Below are 18481 nucleotides of genomic sequence, written 5' to 3' on the forward strand. Positions count from 1 at the left end.
TCCAGACTTCCAATTTCTGGAGTCAATGATTAGTTCCTTGGTTTTGTTGATAAAGAGAGGTTGAGGAAACACCATTCTTTCATGTTAATAAATACTGATTATAATCTGTGTGAAATATTATGAAACATTAGCAGTCAACAGTGGCCTAGACATTGCACTCAGTGGTAAATGATTTGCCCTTCATGTATGTACCTTTTATTCGTCCACATAAGTTTTAACATGGTTTATTGGAAATCCTTTATGATATAGTTCAATGAAGGAGATCTCCAGTAATTTTATTGAGTGTTTTGTGGGTGAGTACCACAACTTAACACCTTTTATGACTTTAATGGAAAACCTTTGAAACATTGGCAATGCAAAATTTCTGGACAATTCAGCATTAAATGCTCAACTTTGTATTAAACGTTTGTAGAAAATGGAAATCAGTATCCAATTTATTCTAATGACCTCAAGAGCTCATTATTTCATCATCATTCTTGTCTCACATTCCAGACAGTTAAAATCAATTAGATTCACTTCTTGAATGGAGAAACAGGGGTCTGCTAGAAAGGCAAACTTTATTTGATCTGCAGATTTTTTAAAAAAAAATTTAAAAGCAAACCACCATGGTAACTTTTGGAGTTGAAAAGATTTTGAACCTGGTTTTGTGGGACCAATTAACTGTGTAAGGACCATTGAATCATCAACAGAATAAAACTTGCTCTAGACATTCATGCCGAGAATACAGGGTATTGAACTTATTATGTATTTGGAAGAAAAATGAAATATTTTGTAACTTATTTTATAGCCCACAAATGAATGCTGCTTTAGCTTATGGTATTGCAACAGACCATGGATGTATCTGGGATATGAAGTGGTGCCCCAGTGGGGCATGGGAACTGCCAGAAACCACTAGAAAGGTAATTAATTTGCTCAATTAAAATTTATGTAAACTTACTTTAACGTTTTGTGAAGATGGTGTTGATCAACAATTTTAACAAGGTTATATATTGAATTTTGAACTAGTTTTAAGGAAAAATCAGCTTTGTGCTCTACCCAAATGCTCATCGAAACATTTCAAATATAATCCGAATTTAGCAAAGTTTAAACGTAACATCGGGAAAAAAATGATGCATGCTTGGGAATGCTGGCCGCCGAATACAAGTTTTACTTGCAATCACAAGCAGTATGTCATTCTTGTCTGTGCCTACTCTTGTAACTATTACATTTCATTCATCCTGCAACTGTTCTGTTACATTAAATTACACTTGTCTGCTTGAATATCTTGAATTTAGTAACAATTCCTGTTCAGAATATTCCTATAATGAAAATTATGATGCCACCTGAAATATCATTTTGCACATCTTATTTAGCCCCCAACAACATGTTCAATGCCTGGACCATTTAGAACAGATTCTGCAGGATGTTTTCAGATTTGTTAAAGAATGTGGATATCCTTGCTACATTGAAAGACTAGTCATTGCTTCCAATTGGGAAGTAAATGGAAAAAGAGCATCCTTGCCACCGGTTCTCACCAACTATACCTCACCCATCCATTTTCTTCCTGATACAATCTCATCTTCTTCTGAGTCAGTCTCATTACCTTGCTGCAATTCAGCTTCACAGCTCTGGCCATTTGATTAAGAATATTAATGGTATCAAAACAAAGAACATTGTTGCAGCTCAATTTGCATCTATATTACCTTTTATGGCACTGTATTCGAAACATATCTTATGGCCCCTTTGAAGGACATGTGCAACAATATGCTACATTGAGGAGACCACCATCTGCCTCCAGTGAATGACTAAACAACTCTTTGCCTTGAGGGCAAACATGCAATCTCTTGATGTGAGCTGGAACCATTTCAGCTAGCAAAGTGGAGTTGATAAAGGTACAGACCTGGCAGAGGCAAAGACATGTTGACAGAGGTTGTGCATAAAGTATGTTGACTACGAGGACCATTTTATCTGACATATTTGTAAAGTGCATGCCAACATTATCTTGCATTAAGAAAGATTTGTGTTCATGTCTTCCAAGGGGTATCATATTCAAATTTTGAGTGCTGAAGAGTTTGAAGGAAGGAGTATTGTTTTTAAAGCTTGTGGTTTAGCATTTGTGCAGAGAGCATGGAGAAGTGGTGCAGAGAAAGAATGTATGTGTGCCGATATGTGTGTATGTCCTTTGGAAATCAGTGATAAATTGTTCTTGCCAGTTTAGGACTGTGGGGAAAACATTTTCAATTTTACAATATAGAGTAAGGAACCTTTAATACCGTGAGGAGCCTCTTATTCATAATCACTATAACACATTCCTTTGTTATGCCCATTTCTGACTAAACTGGTGTAACAGGGGTGAAATTCGAAAACCCACCACTGGCCTGTCCCTGATTTTATTTACTTTGAGGCTGTTAAGAGTTCTATCTGTTTCAAGATTGTCCAGAAAATGGTGTAAACACAAAAGACTGGGATTTGTATTTGTATGAGCTGCACAATAAGCATGATAATAAGAAATAACTTCCATGGAGCCTTTCAGAGTCAATTAACTCATTTTAAAGGAGTGGCTACTTTTGTAATGTTGGGAAGGACAATAGTCAACAAATTTCCACAGACAGCAACACATAAATTATTTGTTAATTTATGTTACTGATATTGATGTAGGATTATTATTTGCCACCCGGAGAATGCATGTGCTCTTGGAATAGTTCTGTTAAATCTTTTTTTACCCATTTGAATCCGAGGACATGCCCTCCGTTTAAATAATTTATCAAAAAGCAACACTGCCTCAATAGTGCACAAAAGCATTGGCATTACTCATATCTCTGAAGTATTGCTTGAAACTACAACTTTTGTGCTCAGTAGCAAGAGATTTACCACAGAGTCACAGGTTAAAAAGAAATAAAGTCAGGTAATAAAATTTCATTTTTCTTTTTACAGCATCCACAGATGACGAGACTTGGGATCATAGCAGCTGCATTTTCCTCTGGAAAGGTTGTTGTCTACAGTTTGCCACACCCACAATCCCTACACCTGTATAAAATGAAACTTTTAAAAGGTATGTGTGCAGCAAAATTAATTCTGGTTAACATTTAATTCTTATGGAGAACAATGATATAATCTTTTTTCACTGTTATAATGAACCAGTTATTTTATTGGAGGGAATTATAAAGGATTGTTTTTTAACAAACATATAAATGTGTTTCAGACAAGGGTGTAGAGCTGCAGACAAAGATTAATGACAATGAAGCTCAAAATAGCTGTGCTGTGTGCATTAGAAATATAGATTAATCCACATTGCAGTCCCCCTTGGTGATAATGGTATTTAGATCCCTTTCTTTATCGGTATTGCAAAATAATGCCACCTGAGGGCAGCAAATAATTATTCTAAGTAACTTGATCCAAAACAAATTGGTACAACTGAAATGAAATGGATTGCTATTGTTGGCATTTAGAGGCATTATGACAATGAAATGTTTGGGAGAAATGCAGAAGAGAATATGAAATGGAAGTTTGGTACAAACCTGGATTAATTGTCAAGAGTTGTCGCTTCAATGTCTGTTGGTTTGGACTTGGAGGAAAAAGAGGTGGGATCTGAAAGGTGAGGTGGGTGAAGTAGTATGGGAATGGGGGTTAAGAGATTAAAAATGAGAAAAAGAAGCTTGCCTTAGATCAGCAAACGGGGAGGCCAACACACTGGAGATTGGGTCAGTTTAAAACCAGCATTTCCAGCAGAGGGTGTGACAGGGTGGAGTAAAGGGATGTGTAAACTCAGGACTTTACTGCTGGTAGGCAATGAAAATTTGATTCTTGCTGTGGCTGCTATAGAAATAGGGGTACAGAGAATGAGAATGTTCACTGAATGAACCAAAAGAAAAAAACATTGATTTTGGTCACAAATGCTATTATTCGAATGTCATTTTAATGGTAATAGGAGAGGAATTTTACTGGCGCCGATGATGGCTGCCACGGTGTACTGCTCCTTCCTGTTTTGTCTGTGTTTGTGTCGTCTGTGAAAATCCCACAAAGATCACTTTCATGAGAGAGGTACTCATTAACATCAGATAGGGAGAGAACATCAGTCTGAAGAAGGGTCTTGACCCGAAACGTCACCCATTCCTTCTCTCCCAAGATGCTGCCTGACCCGCTGAGTTACTCCAGCATTTTGTGTCTACCTTCGATTTAAACCAGTATCTGCAGTTTTTTTCCTAAACATCAGATATACAGCACCTCCAAACATTGTTCCGGGTTTCTCTCACTCGCTGGATTATTTGGACATACTTGTCGGCGGGGCTGTGCCTGTGTTCAAGGTCTTGAGACGGAGGAAGACCCGTGGGAAGCGCTCTGGAGCACTCGCCCAATTCTGGCAACGAGGATTACTCACACCGCACCCAAGTATATTCCTTGCAAATCTACGTTCTCTCAACAACAAAGTGGACGAACTGAAACTCCTGTGCCAAACAAACAAGGCCTTCTCTTGAGTTGCTGCCCTGTGCTTCACCGAGACCTGGCTGTGTGTCGACCCCGGACAATTCGCTGCAACTGGCTGGCATTCAACTACACAGAGCAGATCGCGAAGGAAATCAAGAGGCGGTGGAATATGCTTCTATGTTAACCAGGGCTGTTGCAGTGACATCACAGTACTGTCTAACTTCTGTTCACCTAATCTGGAATCTTTTTTTATAAATTGCAAACCCTTTTATTTTCCGAGGGAATTTACCTCTTTTATTCTTGCTGGAGTTTACATATCCCCCCCCTCCCAAGCCTGTGTACGTGAAGCGCAAACGCAACTTGCTGACCAGGTAATGAGAGTAGAGTGACTTCCATGGACATTGTTTTGGGAGATTTTAGCAAGGCTAACCTCAGCCGAAAGCTTCCAAAGTGCAGACATCACATTACCTGCCCCAGTCAATTATAAAAGATGAAATTGCAGAACATTTGGATAGCAGTAACAGGATCGTTCCGAGTCAGCATGGATTTACATAGACATAGAAGACATAGAAAATAGGTGCAGGAGGAGGCCATTCGGCCCTTCGAGCCAGCACCACCATTCATTGTGATCATGGCTGATCATTGTGATCATTACGAAGGGGAAATCACGCTTGACTAATCTTCTGACATTTTTTAAGGATGTAACTAGGAAAATGGACAAAGGAGAGCCAGTGGATGCAGTGTACCTGGACTTTTAGAAAGCCTTTGATAAGGTCCTATATAGGAAATTAGTGGGTAAAATTAGAGCACAAGGTATTGGGGGTAGGGTACTGACATGGACAGAAAATTGGTTGGCAGACAGGAAACAAAGAGTTGGGATTAACGGGTCCCTTTCAGAATGGCAAGCAGTGACTAGTGGGGTACCGCAAGGCTCGGTGCTGAGACCGCAGCTATTTACAATATACATTAATGACTTAGATGAAGGGATTAAAAGTAACATTAGCAAAATTGATAGAGTTGAGGAATTGTAAAGGTAAGAAGACACTAATGGGAGTTATCTACAGACCCCCAAACAGTAGCCTAGATATAGGGTATAAGTTGCAGCAGGAGTTAAAATTGGCATGTAACAAAGGTAATGCCATTGTAGTTATGGGGGATTCAACATGCAGGTAGACTGGGAAAATCAGGTTGGTTCTGCACCCCAAGAAGGGAATTTGTAGAGTGCCTCCGAGATGGATTATTAGAGCAGCTTGTACTAGAGCCAACCAGAGAGAAGGCAATTCTGGATTTAGTGTTGTCCAATGAACCAGATTTAATAAGGGAACTCAAGGTAAAGGAACCGCTTGGAGTTAGTGACCATAATATGATTAGTTTAATCTGTAATTTGAGAGGGAGAAGGTTAAACCAGGAATATCAGTGTTGCAGTTGAACAAAGGGGACTATGAAGGCATGAGAGAGGAGCTGGCCAAAGTCGAATGGAAAAGGATCCTAGCAGGAATAACGGTGGAACAGCAATGGCAGGAATCCCTGGGCATAACTGCAGAAGATGCAGGATTATTTCATTCCAAAGAGGAAGAAAGATTCTAAGGGGAGTAAGAGGCAACCGTGGCTGACAAGGGAAGTTAGAGATGGAATAAAACTAAAAGAAAAGATGTATAAGATAGCAAAGAGTAGCAGAAAGCCAGAGGAGTGGGCAACTTTCAAAGGACAACAGAAGATAGCAAAAAGGGCAATACGGGCTGAAAAGATGAGGTACGAAGCGAAGCTAGCCAAGAATATAAAGGACAGTAAAAGCTTCTTTATATGCATGTTAAGAGAAAAATATTAGTAAAGACAAATGTGGGTACCTTGAAGGCAGAAACGGGTGAAATTATTATGGGTAACAAGTAAATGGCGGAAGAGATGAACAGGTACTTCGAATCTGTCTTTACTAAGGAAGACACAAACAATCTCCCAGATGTACTAGTGGACAGAGGATTAAGGGAGACAGAGGACCTGAAAGAAATTTGCATTTGGCGAGAAATAGTATTGGGTAGACTGATGGGACAGAAGGCTGATAAATCCCTGGGGCCTGATGGTCTGCATCCCAGGGTACTCAAGGAGGTGGCTCAAGAAATCGTGGACACATTGGTGATCATTTTCCAATGTTCAATAGATTCAGGATCAGTGAATTGGAGGGTAGTTAATGTTATCCCACTTTTCAAGAAAGGAGCGAGAGAGAAAACGGGGAATCATAGACCTGTTAGCCCGACATCGGAGGTGGGGAAGATGCTGGAGTCAATTATTAAAGAGGTAATAACGGCGCATTTGGATAGTGGTAAAAGGATTGATCCAAGTCAGCATGGATTTAGGAAGGGGAAATTCTGCTTGACTAATCTTCTGGAATTTTTTGAGGATGTGACAAGTAAAATGGATGAAGGAGAGCCAGTGGATGTAACGTATCTAGACTTTCAGAAAGCCTTTAATAAGGTACCACACGGGAGGTTGGTGAGCAAAATTAGAGCACATGGTATTGAGGGTAGGGTATTGAAATGGATAGAGAATTGGTTGGCAGACAGGAAGCAAAGAGTAGGAATAAACGGGTCCTTTTCAGAATGGCAGGCAGTGGAGAATGGAGTGCCGCAAGGCTCGGTGCTGGGACTGCAACTATTTGCAATATATATTAATGATTTGGATGATGGAATTAGAAGTAACACTAGCAAGTTTGCAGATGACACTAAGCTGGATGGCAGTGTGAACTGCAAAGAGGATGTTAGGAGGTTACAGGGTGACTTGGACAGTTGAGTGAGTGGGCAGATGCATGGTAGATGCAGTATAATGTAGATAAATGTGAGGTTATCCACTTTGACGGCAAAAACAAGGAGGCAGATTATTATCTCAATGGTGTCAGATTAGGTAAAGGGGAAGTGCAACGAGATCTTGGTGACCTTGTACACCAGTCACTGAAAGTAAGCGTGCAGGTACAGCGGGCAGTAATGAAAGCTAATGGCATGTTGGCCTTCATAACGAGAGGATTTGAGTACAGGAGCAAAGAAGTCCTTCTGCAGTTGTATAGGGCCCTGGTGAGACCACATCTGGAGTATTGTGTGCAGTTTTGGTTTCCTAATTTGAGGAAGGACGTCCTTGCTATTGAGGCAGTGCAGCTTAGGTTCATGAGGTTAATCCCTGGGATGGAGGGACTGTCATATGAGGAAAGATTGGAAAGACTAGGCTTGAATCACTGGAGTTTAGAAGGATGAGAGGGGATCTTAAAGGACTAGACAAGCTAGATGCAGGAAAAATGTTCCCAATGTTGGGGGAGTCCAGAACCAGGGGACACAGTCTAAGAATAAAGGGGAGGCCATTTAAAACTGAAGTGAGAAGAAACTTTTTCACCTGTGAGTTGTGAATTTGTGGAATTCTCTGTCACAGAAGGCAGTGGTGGCCAATTCACTGGATGAATTTAAAAGAGAGTTAGATAGAGCTCTCGGAGCTAGTGAAATCAAGGTATATGGGGAGAAGGCAGGCACCTGTTACTGATTGTAGATGATCAGCCATGATCACAATGAATGGCGGAGCTGGCTCGAAGGATCAAATGGTTCCTCCTGCACCTATTTTCTATGTTTCTAAGCTCATCCACTTTATTTTTTTATACTTCGCGCATTCAAATACAACGCTTTAACTTCGGTATTCATCTCAAACTTTCCTTCCCATTAATTCAGGAGTCTTTTACAACTTTTCCTGTATTCACTTCCCCTCGCTATTTAGTTTAAACCCACACGTGTAGCACTAGCAAACTTGCCTGCCAGAACTTTGGTCCCCCTCTAGTTAAGGTGTAACCCGTCCCATTTGTACAGGTCACCCCGACCCCAGAAGAGATCCCAGTGGTCTATAAATCTAAATCCCTGCGCCCTGCACCAGCCCCCCAGCCATACATTCATATCCCCTATCTCCCTGTTCCTGCCCTGACCAGCACGAGGTACAGGAAGCAATCCAGAGATAACCACCCTAGAAGTCCTGCTAGTAAGTCTTCTTCCTAACTCTCTAAACTCACGTTGCAGAACCTTCTGCCTCTTCTTCCTGATGTTATTTGTGCCCAAGTACACAACTACTTCCGGTTGTTCACCTTCCCTCTCGAGGATGTTCTGGTCGGTCTGTGACATCTTGAACCCTGGCACCAGGGAGGCAACAGACCATCCTCAAGTCTCGCCTGCCGCCACAGAATCTCCTGTCCGCACATCGAAAAATGGAGTCACCCAGCACTGTGGCTCTGCCCGACGTCGGTCTCGCCGTCGAATCTCATTGCCAGGATTGGAGCCACCGACCTGTCCGCCGCTCGGACTGGAAACGTTTTATAGACAATAGGTGCAGGAGTAGGCCATTCAGCCCTTCGAGCCAGCACCGCCATTCAATGCGATCATGGCTGATCACTCTCAATCAGTACCCCGTTCCTGCCTTCTCCCCATACCCCCTCACTCCGCTATCCTTAAGAGCTCTATCCAGCTCTCTCTTGAAAGCATCCAACGAACTGGCCTCCACTGCCTTCTGAGGCAGAGAATTCCACACCTTCACCACTCTCTGACTGAAAAAGTTCTTCCTCATCTCCGTTCTAAATGGCCTACCCCTTATTCTTAAACTGTGGCCCCTTGTTCTGGACTCCCCCAACATTGGGAACATGTTTCCTGCCTCTAATGTGTCCAATCCCCTAATTATCTTATATGTTTCAATGATCCCCCCTCATCCTTCTAAATTCCAGTGTATACAAGCCTAATTGCTCCAGCCTTTCAACATACGACAGTCCCGCCATTCCGGGAATTAACCTAGTGAACCTATGCTGCACGCCCTCAATAGCAAGAATATCCTTCCTCAAATTTGGAGACCAAAACTGCACACAGTACTCCAGGTGCGGTCTCACCAGGGCCCGGTACAACTTTAGAAGGACCTCTTTGCTCCTATACTCAACTCCTCTTGTTATGAAGGCCAACATTCCATTGGCTTTCTTCACTGCCTGCTGTACCTGCATGCTTCCTTTCAGTGACTGATGCACTAGGACACCCAGATCTCGTTGAACATCCCCTCTTCCTAACTTGACACCATTCAGATAATAATCTGCCTTTCTATTCTTACTTCCAAAGTGAATAACCTCACATTTATCTACATTAAACTGCATCTGCCATGTATCCGCCCACTCACACAACCTGTCCAAGTCACCCTGCAGCCTTATTGCATCTTCCTCACTATTCACACTACCCCCCAGCTTAGTATCATCTGCAAATTTGCAAGTTTTCTGCCCCGACAGCTCCCAAGAGAGTGTGACTGTTTTCATTAGGCACAGCCACAGGGGTCTCCTACACTCCACGTTTACTCCCCTTTCTCACAGTCACCCATCTTCGCTCTTCCTGAATCCTTGGAGTGACAACCTCACTGTAGGTCCTGTCCAGGAAACTATCGTTTTCCATGATGGTCCTTAGGTCATCCAGCTTCTTCTCCAGTTCCCCAACACGTTCATTCAGGAGGTGCACCTGGACACAATTCTTGCAGGTGTAGTTTCCAGAAGCTCTAGCAGTGTCCCTGGCTTCCTACATCCTGCAGGAAACACACTGCACCAACTTGCCTGCCATTTCTTCAGTGACAAAATCAAATTTCAACCAAGTGTAGTCTCCTCACCGATGACTCTTAAGCCAAAGACTCACACTTTACCTCCCAAGGCACTTCACCTCAACAAAACCACTCTGCTTCATCTGCACTTCTTTATCTGTTACCTAATCAACTACTTTAGGGCTGATTATTAAATTGATTAGTAAATTACCTGAACCTGGGTCTTGGCGCGCTTTTTAAACTGTCTTTCCCTTCTGCTTACTGCTTCTCTGAGCTCCACGTAAATGTTAATGAAACTACCAGAGACCAAAATAGCCACCACCTTCAAGGGTTTGTACAACCATATGACCTAGAAGGAGAACTCTTTAAAAGAAATCCCTAATTAGTTCCAAAGCTTTGGAAGATTATGCTTTTTCAAGTAACATGATTAAATATATGAAACCAGGATAGTGGTGATTCAGAATTTCAACTATTACAACGCTGGAAATACTGAATTCATTTGAATGAATTATAGCATCAAGCATTATAGCATTTGCTCCATCCTAAATATAATTCTTATGAGCATTTCAGATGTGGGCGTTAAATTACTTAAACAATTCAACCATACTAACTGTAGGAGCCTTTTTGTGTTTATTAGCTATCTTAACATTTTATTATATTCTTTGTATCCTGCTCTATTATTTTCGGACACCGGGGGTTGTCGTGAGATAATACTAGTCTTATTCATATGGACTGGGAGGAGCCATGGGAGGGGTAAGAATTATGAGTATAATTTGCCTAGTACTGACATAATGCTTCAGTGTGACAACAGGAGCCTGCTGACATGGGGTTCAGCAGGCCATACAAGTAACAACGAGGAGTCTGCTGAACAAAGGGATTTGGCGGAGCATACAAGACACGCCTAGCCTGCTAAACATAGCGTTTAGTAAGTCAGTAACAGGATATGAAGGAGTGACGGTGAGATACTTTCGTACTAAACAAGTCAAACAAACAAGTTAACGACAGGAGATATACTAATCTGTTTGTATTTTGCTTCAATAAACGACTAACTAATTGCAACGTCGTGAAGATCTCTCTGTTGTTGTTATTTGCGTCAAGAACCATCTTAGTCAACTGTAAGCTTAAGGGCTTTATTGGGAAGGACTAAGTTGCCGCTACATTGTAAGAACTTAGCTGAACTGGAGCTATTTATTGCTATTGATATGAGCTTCCTCAGCCGGAGTGAATAGATCAAGAACTATCATCGGTGAGAAGATAAGGTAACCTGTCTCTAAAGAGTCATTTAAAAGGAACTGGCTCTAGGAATGGGGCTGGAGCTTGTGTATCGACTGCATGGAACAAAGGATTGTTTTATTGCAAAAACTTTAATTGTGAAACTGACTGACAGGGCCATTACCTGCGCTGATCTGTCTAACGGAGATTGAAAACTTTGAAAGCCTTCGCGCATAAATTGTAGCGTTCACGCAGGAATTGTAAGTTCAGCATTAAGTTTTATTGAAAAGCTGCTGGATCAGAAGCTGTTTTGAACAGCCGCTGAAATGGAATGCTGAGAACAAAGAAATGACCTTGAGACTCGCAAGTTATCAGCTTGTTTTGAATTCCTTTAAAGATACGGTTTTGCGTCCATACGTCTTCAAGGGATATTGACGTACAAATATGCTTGTACGTAAATCTGATGTTTGGCCAGCAGGTGGCGCCATTGGAATGGATTCCCAAAGGGAAAATGTTTTTTCTTCGATAGGTGAAACTTCAAAGTTCTCTTACGTCTCGAAGTGGGTTGCAACCTTGAAAAGGCAGCGTGAGATTGAAGAAAAGGAAGAAAAACAGAAAAGCTCAAGATATAAACAAGCTACCAAGTTAATTGAAATGATAAAAGAGAACATGGAATCAGGTGAAAATGTAAATGGAGTACTATCTAACCTGATTCAATTAACCAAGGAAGCACTGGTAAAGTTACCACTGCCTGGAAATGAGCTTGAAAAGCAAAATCAGTGGATTCACCAAACAGTGGAAACTTTTATCGGGTTTACACAAGGTACTAAGGATGGTCATCAAACGACACACTCCATTGCTGAGTGTTATACAACAGAGTTGTGTAAACTTAGATATCATTGGACCTGAAGGCAGTGCTTCAAATATCGCAAACTCTAAATTGATCTTCAAATCTAGTTCTTCATCTCGTGCATCTTGGACGCATTCTGCTCGTACGAAGGCAAAGGCATTCCTGGACGTTCTTGCAGAACAGGCTGCCTTCATGGAAGACAGGCATGAGATTGAGGCACAGGAATCGGAAGAGGAGCTCGATAGGAAGAGAAGACAATTAGAAGTGGAGGAAGATTGGAAGAGCATGAAGGAACAGCTGAGAAGATGATTGGAACGATTGGAACTAGTTGCTGCAATGGCAGCAGCCAAGACAAGACTCAATGTACTTAATGCTAGGAAATCAAGATACAGCTCAACAGTGGCTGATGGGATGAACTCCTATTTGAAAAGAGGAACTGTCAAAGGCCCTACATTTGCTAAGGCAAGAGAAAGGCCACAAACAGCCAAAAGCAGTTTTGCAGCGACTACAGAAGCTGTAGAATCACAGGTGCAAGAAGATCATCCTGAAATACTTCATATTGAACAAAAGGACAAGGAAATGAAACCAGTACGTACAGAACAGAAGGAAAAGCAGAATGAAAAGACAATTGCGGGTGATACTGCTCTTCCATCTCAGACGTGTGACCATATCGGGGCCGGTGATGAAACCTCCATCGTCCCCATTATACTAGTACAAGTAAAGAACCACAAGGGGAGTACAGTGTTGCAGACATATGCTTTTTTGGATCTTGGAAGTTCATCTACCTTCTGATCTGAAGGCTTGATGAGAAGGCTGAGCGTTTCAGGACCAAGGATCGAAATTCTCATTGGTAACCATGAATCAGGTGAAGCCTGTGACCAGTTGTCTTATCTCAGGTTTGGAAATATCTAGCCTGGATAAAGATGGGTTTTTTCAACTATCTAATGTGTTTACACATAAGACGAACAATGTTTCTCAGTTAAACAATCCCAGACTAGAAGACCTGAAGCAATGGCCTTACTTGAAGAATGTCAAGATGCCTGAAATTGACTCTGGCATTGACTTAGTCATCGGGGCAAATGCTTCAAAGGTATTGGAACCTCGGGAGCTGGTCAACAGCCAAGGTGTTGGACCATACGCTATGAAAACTCTACTGGGATGGACATCTAGGGTCTCCTGAGAAAAGACCACGACAGCAGGGATGGAAATGGATGCCCTGCTGCTGCTGCCAATCGAATATCCATTGCAAGCCAAGAGGAGCTTCTGGTCAAGCAATACAATCACGACTTCATAATGGGAAAATCCAGAGTTGACACAATGCTGTGAAAAGAATTACAGCTTCAACTGGACAAATCCGTCTTCTGGACTGATAGCACAACGGTGCTTAAGTACCACAACAACGAAACCAAATGCTTTCAAACATTTGTAACAAACAGCATCTCTTTCATAAGGGATGCTACTGATGTATCACAATGGAGATATGTTAGCACAAAGAAAAATCCTGCAGGTGAAGCATCACGAGGACTGACAGCAGACCTCTTCTTAAGCTGGAAGAGAAGAAGAATGAAGAATATCCTGTCCAATGGGCAGAATATTGGAGGCTATACCAGATGCACAAGGTTTTGTGCATACTGTTCGACTTCAGACTAAGAGCAACATCTTGGAAAGACTGATTACGAAGCTATGTTTGCTTCTGGAAGCTGAAACTTGAGTACAGCAAATACTGGCGGATTGAAGAATCAATATAGTAGATTAGATGCCAATATATAGTGCATGCTTTTTTGATTATGTATGTTTTTATGGCTCCTTTTAATGTTTATTTGTAATTGTTTTGTTATATACTTAGAACAATTAGGGGCCGGTGTGTAGGAGCCATTTTGTGTTTATTAGCTATCTTATTATATTCTTTGTATCCTGCTTTATTATTTTTGGACACCAAGGGGTTGTCGTGAGATAATACTAGTCTTACGTATATAGACTGGGAAGAGCCATGGGAAGGGTAAGAATTATGAGTATAATTTGCCCAACACTGACGTAATACTTCAGTGTGATAACAGGAGCCTGCTGAAATGAGGTTCAGCAGGCCACACAAGTAACAATGAGGAGTCTGCTGAACATAGGATTTAGTAAGCCAGTAACAGGATATGAAGGAGTGACAGTGAGATACTAAGTTCTTACCAAACAAGTCAAACAAACAAGTTAACGACAGGAGATATACTAATCTGTTTGTACTTTGCTTCAATAAACGACTAACTACAACGTCGTGAAGATCTCTCTGTTGTTATTTGCGTCAAGAACCATCGCTCCCCTCCTTCGTCAAAGGTAAGCTTAAGGACTTTATAGGGAAGGACTAAGTTGCCGCTACACTAACTTATAAGTTATGGCATTCTTCCTAAAGTGAATAGTGCAAGCATCTCACCAAAGCTGAGCGCATTGGAAGGACTGAATCTATCTAATATTACCTGACTATGCGTACCTCAGTCCACTAATGGGACCCTCACTTATTGCTTTGTTGCTCCAGAATCAATTATCCTGCCTCTCCTCAGTCCCACTGGAGTAGGTTGTCGGAATAGTTATTGGGAATGCTACATGATTAGCTATTTGGTTAGCTGCATTTGGAAAGGCAAGGACTGATTGGAGATAATCAGCATGGTTTTATTAGTGGGAAGTCGTGTCTCATGAGTTTTATTAAGTTTTTTCATAATATGTCCATGAAGATAGATGAGGTGAGTGCAGCAGACATTGTCTACGTGGACTTTAAGTAAGGCCTTTGACAAAGTACTGCATGGTGAGTTAGTCCAGAAGAATAGACCACAAGTGATCTAGCCAATTGTATACTAAATTGGCTTGAAGGTAAGAGACAGAGGATGACAGTGGAGGGTTGTTTTTTTTCAGACAGAAGGCTCGACCACAGCGATTGATGCTAGGTCTACTGTTGTTCATTATTTATATTAACAATTTGGATGTGAATGTAGGTGGTATGGTTAGTGAATTGGTGGATGGGACTAAAATTGCTGGGAGAGTGCTGGAGAACTTAGCCAGTCAGGCAACATCTGGGGAAGGAATGGACTGGCGAGGTTTTGGGTCAGGACCCTTCTTCAAACTCTAACCCAGTCTGAAGAAGGGCCTCTACTCAAAATGTTCCCAGCCCATTCCCTGCCCAACTGCTGCCTGAACTGCTGAGTTCCTCAAGCATTTTGTGTTTTGCTCAAGATTCCAGCATCTGCAGTCACTTGTGTCTTCACCAAAATTGGTGGTATTGTGGACAATGAAAAGGTTATTAGAAGATTGCAATGAGATCTTGATCAACTGGGCCAATGGGCCAAGGTGGAATTTAATTCAGACAATTACAATGCTTTGTAGAAATTTGGACTGGCAAATGGATAGGAAAGGTTCAGAGGGATATGGGGAAAATGCAGACAAATGTAAAAAATGGGACTAGCTTAGGTAAGCGCATTGGGTGGCATGGACGAGTTGGACTGAAAGTTTGTTTCTGTGATCTATAATTCTACGACTATGTAAGTTTTTGTTTTCATGTTGAATTGGGAAAAAAATGCTGCTTATGAAGAAATGGGTATCAACAAGCAGTCTGTCAACTCAAAGAGTAGAGGGCAGATCAAAAGAAGTAGTGTTGGTGAAGTAGTGTTGGCTTTGTCAAGTCAAGTCAAGTCAAGTCAAGTCAAATTTATTTGTCACATACACATACTCGATGTGCAGTGAAATGAAAGTGGCAATGCCTGCGGGTTGTGCACAAAAATAATTACAGTTACAATAAATAAAGTTAATAAGTTACTAAACATAGCACCAAAAGTGTCGACAAAAATTTAGTCTCTGGGGTTATCAAAGTTGTCAGTGTGCTTATTGAAATTCCAATGAAGTCTGTGGAAGACTGGCAACATGCAGATAAGCTACATGTAACATTTATAATTGACTGATAAACCTACAGATATGGAATGGAATGGAATACTTTATGAAATACTTTATTGTCACATATGACTAGCCACAGTGAAATTCTTTGCTTGCATGTATTTATGCTGTCTTAGTTTTGCTGAGAGATTAGTCGCAATTGTTGCAGTGTTAAGATTTAAAAATATAAATGCAAAAACTGTAGTAGTGCAAACATTGATTCAACCAAATGCAAGGAATGATATTTATCTTAAGTCCTAAACAATTGAATAATCTCAAAGTCATTACTTTTTTTTGTATAGAAGGCATTTATTAAACGGGCACCTCATTCACTTGCACCTCAAGCAGATGCAAAAAACTGAAGAATCGGTGCAAGGGCAATTTTCTCAGTTTTATGAACTAGACGAGACATAAAGCTTAGATTTGGGTTAGTTTGTTGTCATATACAGCAGAGTGCAATGAAATTCCTTGTTCTCATGAAGCTCACAGAGTAAACAGTATACATACAGTAAATGATAATGCAACAACAAATGTAAAACAGCAGCATGGTGCATTATTATAGTTATAAAAGATATTAAAGTGCAACGGAAGAACCCAATGAGGTCAAGTGAAGAGTAAGAATACGTGACAGTATCTCTGGAAAAGAGGTGATTGGTTCAGCAGTCTGATAACAGTGGGGATAAAGCTGTTCTTAAGTCTGAACAATCTTTCAAGCTCCCGTATCTTCCCCAAAAGATAGAAGAAGAGAGAATGGCCAGGAAGACAGGAACCTTGATGATACTTCCAACCTTCCTGACACGAAGCACTGGATGGGAGAAAGTGATGAGCCAGTGCTCCACTGCACTGTATTCACCACTCTGCCGGTTCAGACGGTTAAGAACAGAGCATTTTCCAAAACGTGCTGAGATTCATCTGACAGAATACTTTCTTTAGAAGTGCAAAAGACTACTCGTGGATATGCCAAAAATTATCCGATGCCCAAGAAAGCAAATACACTGTTGCACTTTCATGATCACTGCATCAGTGTCAAGGGACCAGGTTAGATTGCTAGTGGTATGGATACCTTAGAACTAGAAGCCATAGACCATCTCCACTATAGCTCCGTGGATGAGGACATGGGTTGTTCTATCTCTTCATTTCTGTCGGTCAACACCCACCTCTTTTGTCTTGCTAACTTTAAGAGCTGCGCACCCTCAAACAAATGGTGCTGTGAGCAGGGTATTGCATAATTGACAACTCAACAATGTGGCTCTTAATTAGGTGAAGATGTTTAATTTTACCACCCATAAAAGACTAGATCCCATATTGTTGTTAATTAAATCACAAGTCGTGGAACTAAAAGAACAAATAAGAGAAAAAACAAAGCGCCGTGACTTTGTTTGACAAGATTCGTGAAGGGTTAAGATGTTATGTACAAACATGATGATGTATGACATAGAGCAGGGAACCGAGTACATAACTCTGAGAGTAACATTGGTGAGGGCCAGGCTGGGGGAAATTTTATGATCGATTCTAACCAACTGCCTGCCAATCAGGTAGTCCAGAACTCATTTATAGACGGAAGCCCCAAGGCCAAGGTCTGGGGATTTAGAGATGAGCTAATTCAGTATTAAGGTATTGATGGCTGACCTGTAATCGATGAATAGCCTTCTTACATTCATGTCAAGGTGATCCAAGGCTAAATGTAGTGGATAGATGGCATCCTCCATAGTCCTATTTTTTTTCCCACGTGCAAATTCCAGGGGGGTCTACATTGTCTGGAAAATGGCACAAAAGTGGGTACTCGCCAATCTTTTAAATCATTGTTGTCAATGTTAATGCTACTAGGCAGTGGTCATTGAGGCAGGTCCCTTTATTTTTTGGGGGGACTGGAATGTGGAGGTTTCCTTAAAGCAGATGGGAGCAGAAGACTCCCGAGATGCTGCCTGGCCCGCGAGTTACTCCAGCATTTTGTGTGTACATGGGAGCAGAAGACTGTTGAAGTGAGAGGCTGAAGATGTCAGTGTTTTGGTGGAGCTTTGTTTGCCTGTTCAAACTGGGCATAAAAGGCTATAAGATTGTCTCCGACATTGGCTTGTAGCTCATGAAAACATTCAGGCCCTGCCACAGTTGCCTAGCATCCACGATTAAGGTGGGCCTCCGGTTTGTGATGCATCCCTATAAAATACTTTCAACGGCACATCTGTAAAATAATGCGTCCTAGTCCATGTATCTGAGCTTATTTGGAGGTTGTAGTGTTTAACAGCCTGATGGTTGGAGGGAAGAAGTTGCTCCTGAACTTGGACATTACAGTTTACAGGCTCCTGTACCTTCTTCCCAATGCCAGAAGTGAAATGAGAGTGTGGCCAGGATGGTGTGGGTTTCTGATGATGCTGGCGGCTTTTTGAGGCTGTGATTCCTGTAGATCCCTTGGATGGTGGAGAGATCAGGACCCGTGATGGACTGGGCAGTGTTCACCACTGTTTGCAATCATCTTCATTCCTGGGCATTCGAGTTGCCGAACTAGGCCATGATGCAACCAGTCAATATGCT

General features: G+C 41.5%; 1 protein-coding gene across 2 annotated transcripts in view; it reads left to right on the forward strand.

Annotated features, from left to right (window-relative positions):
- gtf3c2 (general transcription factor IIIC, polypeptide 2, beta) overlaps nt 1-18481 on the forward strand; it is a 95397-nt gene that overhangs the window by 34186 nt on the left and 42730 nt on the right. For both annotated transcript variants that reach the window (XM_078399408.1, XM_078399409.1), the window contains exons 8-9: nt 788-899; nt 2914-3031. In XM_078399408.1, the coding sequence (XP_078255534.1) occupies nt 788-899; nt 2914-3031 (230 nt within the window). The remainder of the gene's footprint in view (nt 1-787; nt 900-2913; nt 3032-18481) is intronic.

Source organism: Rhinoraja longicauda, chromosome 5, assembly GCF_053455715.1.
Source record: "Rhinoraja longicauda isolate Sanriku21f chromosome 5, sRhiLon1.1, whole genome shotgun sequence".
Classification (NCBI taxonomy): domain Eukaryota; kingdom Metazoa; phylum Chordata; class Chondrichthyes; order Rajiformes; family Arhynchobatidae; genus Rhinoraja; species Rhinoraja longicauda.